General features: G+C 49.3%; 1 protein-coding gene across 2 annotated transcripts; it reads right to left on the reverse strand.

The window, feature by feature from the left end:
• Positions 1–971: 971 nt before the first annotated feature.
• On the reverse strand, positions 972–4,231 carry LOC150010362 (pulmonary surfactant-associated protein A). 2 transcript variants are annotated; one of them, XM_090278305.1, is made up of 6 exons: positions 4,168–4,231; positions 3,619–3,712; positions 3,145–3,339; positions 2,749–2,868; positions 1,911–1,988; positions 972–1,448 (listed from the first exon to the last, which is right to left on the reverse strand). In XM_090278305.1, the coding sequence occupies exons 2-6, from the start codon at positions 3,632–3,634 to the stop codon at positions 1,072–1,074; spliced, it is 786 nt and encodes a 261-aa protein (XP_090134431.1). In that variant the 5' UTR covers positions 3,635–3,712; positions 4,168–4,231; the 3' UTR covers positions 972–1,071. The 2 variants fall into 2 exon arrangements, with proteins under 2 accessions (XP_090134431.1, XP_090134432.1); XM_090278306.1 differs by lacking the exon at positions 3,619–3,712 and having other exon boundaries at positions 4,168–4,223.
• Between the last annotated feature and the right edge of the window lie 278 nt (positions 4,232–4,509).

A 4,509-nucleotide genomic window follows, 5' to 3' on the forward strand; every position in this document is an offset into this window, starting at 1 on the left:
TTCCATTTTTTAGGTCAGTGGGGGCTCAGAGTTGATTTAAAAAATATAGAAATGCAATGTTTCTTGGAACCAGAGCAATGGAAACTGATGTTAACATGGTCATGATTTATTATGCTTCAATCATTTCTATTCAGTGAGAAGGTTATGTGGATATGATCATAAGCTTTAGGTCCAGGTAGATGGGTTTGAATGCAGTCTCTGCCACTTATTCTATGTAATAAAACTCAAAAACATTTAACTTCTCTAACTTGTCAGTGTCCTCATATAAAATAAAGAAAATAATGCTGGTCCTATGGCCTTTTATAAATATTTAATAATATTTTATTTGCTAGGAGTCCTTGTCAAGGTACTTGGTACATAGCATGTGCTCAATAAATAGTGTGATGAGTGGTATAAGCACCTCACGAGATCTGAAGTTGTGTGGAGATATGGCCATCAGCAGGAAGTTACTTGGGTTATGTCTCGGGTAAGGCTATGATCTTCTCTAGAGGTATAGGCTAGCCACTTTAGGTTGGGGAGTTGAGTTGGTATCCAAGACTCAAGGGAGTGGATAATATACACAAATCACTAAGGTGAGGTTGGCCTTCACCATGCTTGGGCACTAGCTGACCCTCTGACTTCATGGAGAGCTGTTACTATCATATGCTTGCCCCCAACTGCTAAATCTTAATGAGATTGGGCAGGCAGTGGGCTGCAGAGAAAGAGTAGAAGGGGGCAGGAAGCAGGTACCTTCTGTGTGATTTTGGAAGGCTCTTCCATCTCAGCACCTCATTGTTATCATCTATCAGTAAAGGAACTGGACATTAGGAGGCAGAAAGAAGTCTCTCTCTTGATGAAGGGCTCAGTTAGGAGTGGTTGCCTAGAGTGCTATGCTGAGAAGGAGCTCCAAGGGGTGTGTCAGACTGATTAGTGATCAAGGAGGAAGTGTCAAGGCTCTACTGGGGAGAGGAGTGACTAAAAATGCCTCCAACTTGAATAGCCACAAATGAATTTTGTTAAAAAGGAGTTATAGCAAGATGGAGGCTGAAAGGCAGGGCAGGACCCTGTCTCTCCTGTGGCCTTGATGCTGGCTCAGAATTCACAGATGGCCAGTCGATACTGCAGGCAGCTCTTGTCATTCCACTGCCCATCTGTGTACATCTCCACACACTTCTCTTTGCCCCGACCCCTGGGCTCCCCTGGGTACCAGTTGGTATAATTCACAGGGGCCCCATCCAGGTAGTAGAAGACTCCAGAGGTGGGGCCTTCAGCCAGACCCAGGTAAGTGTAAGTGTTGTGCTTCTTCACGATGCTTGCAATGGCATCATTCTCTTCTGGACTCCTTGGGACCGCAATGCTGCCACCCACTCTGTCACATAACTCTCTAATGGCATCAAAATTGGCTGACTGTCCATTGGTGGAGAAGACCTTCTCTCCCACTTTCAGCATGGAACCCTGCAAACTGAGGACTGAGAGCAGAGGAATATGGGTCAGGCCACTGACTTCTTGTCTCACTTGGGCTCTACCTTTGTACTCTACAATCTCTTTATCTCTGCCTCTCTGTCTTCGCTCTGTCTTCCAATCCTAGTCTTTCTAAATTTCCCTCTGTGCTCTCATCATTCTATTCATTCACTCATGCATTTAACAATTATTTATTAACTGTCTTACCATGTGCCCAAAATTGCAATTTCCTAGGATTTAATAAAAAGCAAGATAGGCAGAGAACTCGCTTTCTCATTACACAGGGAGCTAATTTATGTCCACCTCTGTCCCTTCTGGGCCATCAAAGACATCAGAAAAGAGAAGCATCATTATTTCCCCCAAGACATGCATATTAACACCCATTCTAGCTTCTGGAGCCTGGTGCTGAAGATGAGAGAAACTTAGGGAGAGCCCCACCCTGTCTTATAAGCTCCTAAGGGGTTCCTTACCTCCTGTTGACTGCAAGATTTGATGTCTGAAGTTGTGGAGTGTGTTTTGGAGCTCCTCATCTAGATAAGCTGGAAGCCCTGTAGAGAAATCCCCATCCAGGATGAGTGCAAGCCAACAGATACCCCCACTTGCTGCCAAGCAGGTGTGATACCAGCTGCAAGCTTGACATTCTTCTCTACTTGTCCATACCCACTGCCCAGGCTCCAGGTTGTAAGGGTTCACTACAATGGAGGGTGTTTCCACACTCCCCACACACTTCTTTTTTATGCAGTCTTGCACCTGCTGAGCCCCACCCCCTCTCCTCTCCTACCATAACCTTTAATGGCTCTTTCACTTCTGTGAGTGTCTCTGGTTTCTGGGCAGAGCTCCCTTCCTACCCTCCACCAAGGGCAAGTGAGGTTCTCTGCACTCTCTTGATGGACCTTGATTACTCTTCAGAGCTTTGGAGTTTCTCTCTGCTCCCAGTCATAGCATCTGCTTAGATCTTTGGTCCACATGACCCCCTACACTTTTCAGAATGCTCCCAGCTCCTCACCCCTAAAAAGTGCCTCCCCTGCCTCCAAATATTGCTCCCTTTTCTATACCCGACACCCTGTACCTCCCCTATAGCAGCTGTGATGTATGGAGCACTTTCAACACCCATCAATCCCTGCATTGTGGCCTACAACCCAGACCCTTCTGATTTCTCTCCTCAACCTCATATTCTCTCATTTAGATTGAGCAATATGCCCTTTGAGGGGCCTCCACAATTTTGCCTGCTCCCCATCATCTCTCATGTGACTATGGCATGGGCACTGTGTTCGGGTTGCCACTGCCCGCCTTCCCCACATTGCTCACCTGGAGGGCCCCTCTCGCCAGGTTCTCCCTTTTCTCCACGCTCACCAGCAAAGCCAGGGGCTCCAACCAGCCCATCACGCCCAGGGAGGCCTGGCATTCCTCCAGGGGGGCCCATGGGGCCTGCAGAGAGAAGGAGACATGACTGCATGATATCTATCATCCACTACAGGGTTGGATTCATGTGCCTGGACCTCCATTATCAGCCAGGCCGACATCTGTTAGCATATAGGCACTTTGAGGAGACACCCTGCACGGCCACTCCAATATAAGGGCCCCAGGAAACTCGCACCATGCCCCACTATCCAGCTGACCCTTGGACCCAGTCCAGAGCCTTGAACACACTGGGCTCCTGAGGTGACTGTCCCTCAGCTGAGCGAGGGGTCTCCCAGACAGTACCTGGAGGTCCAGGGTCTCCTTTGATACCATCTCTTCCGTCTCTGCCTGGCAGGCCATGGGATCCTGGAGTGCCAGGGATACCTGGGCCTGCAACACAAACTTCCTTCACTTCGCACTCTATGCCAGAGACCACCAGTAGGGTAAGGGCCAGGGCCAAAGAGCACAGCAACATGGCTCCTGTTCCAGCTGCTCCTCCTGCAGAAAAGAAGGGCTGTCAGCCCATTTGAAGTGTTTGCAAAGGTCTCCCCTCTCCTCCCACAGCTGAGACTCAGGGTCAGGGCAGGTATAGAACAGGAGCTCTGGGAAGTCCCAAACTATTCTTGGAAACTCCTAGCATCATCTGGCATCTGACAATCTCATGCCCCATTCCTCTGACTTGAGGTGGTGTCGCACCTGGGCAAGTGAGGAGGTATATACGGTAAAGAGATCTGGAGAGTCAGAGCACCTGGTTTCTAATGAAGTCTCTGCTCGTACCTTGCTGTGTGACCATGGGGAACTCACTTCACCACCGTTAACTTCAGCTGGAACTTCTGTGCCCTGGAGATAATCCTCACCTGTCCCTCTGAGACTGTTGGGAAGAGGTATGTGGTTACTCATTCACTCCATCTGTCTCTTATACTCTCAGTTACCCTCTTTTCAGGTTCTAAGAGATTGTGTTCGTGAGGATGAATGAAGATGACCAGGGTCCATGGCCTGGTCACTCTAAGATGGTCAATGATGGCAATACCCCTCCCCCTGCTTGGGTAACTCCTTCTCCTTGACAGGCTATTCTCTGCTCCTGGAAGGCCCTGCTGAGCTCCTGGTGGGAATGAACCTAGCTGAGGAGCCCAGCAAAGTATAGGGATATTTGTAAGCCCTGCAGTTTGTACCATAGTTAAAATTTTGTGAAACAACTGCAAGGGTATGTGGGGAGGCCCCCTCCTGCCCAGTCTGGCCCTGAGTTAAGCCTGTGACTGCTGGGCTGGTTCTCACTGTCTACAATGTGTGTACTGGGGAACACCCAGGAGATGGGGCTAAACTCACCCACACACACACAGCCTATGTGGATCTCTGCCTCCAGGTCAGAGTGGAGAGGTGGATGGCACCATTTATACGAATGCAGGCTACTAGGCTTCCTGTGCACACTGGAGAGGGTCCTGTCACAAGGACCTCTTACTCCAGGGAGGGCCAGGCAGGAAGCCGCCGTATTGTTTACTCAGCACATTTCCTCACAGAGCACTCAGGCTGGAGAGGCACTTAGGAAACCTGCTAACGAGAAACTCCAGGTCTGTAAGAAGAAAAATTGCCCATGGGCCAGATGTCCCCCACACTCCCCATAACCAGTTTCCAAGCAGTGCAGGATGAGTACTTACACAGGACCTGAGG

Source organism: Furipterus horrens, unplaced genomic scaffold (genome assembly GCF_987537825.1).
Source record: "Furipterus horrens unplaced genomic scaffold, mFurHor1.1.pri manual_scaffold_5, whole genome shotgun sequence".
Classification (NCBI taxonomy): Eukaryota; Metazoa; Chordata; class Mammalia; order Chiroptera; family Furipteridae; genus Furipterus; species Furipterus horrens.

Excerpts from the sequence above, each read along its gene's own strand:
- LOC150010362 (XM_090278305.1), bottom strand. Across the intron at positions 1,989-2,748 it reads TGGCGAGAGGGGCCCTCCAG|GGCTTCCAGCTTATCTAGAT; the intron begins GTGAGCAATGTG and ends ATTTCTCTACAG. Across the intron at positions 1,449-1,910 it reads AATCTTGCAGTCAACAGGAG|TCCTCAGTTTGCAGGGTTCC; the intron begins GTAAGGAACCCC and ends CTCTGCTCTCAG.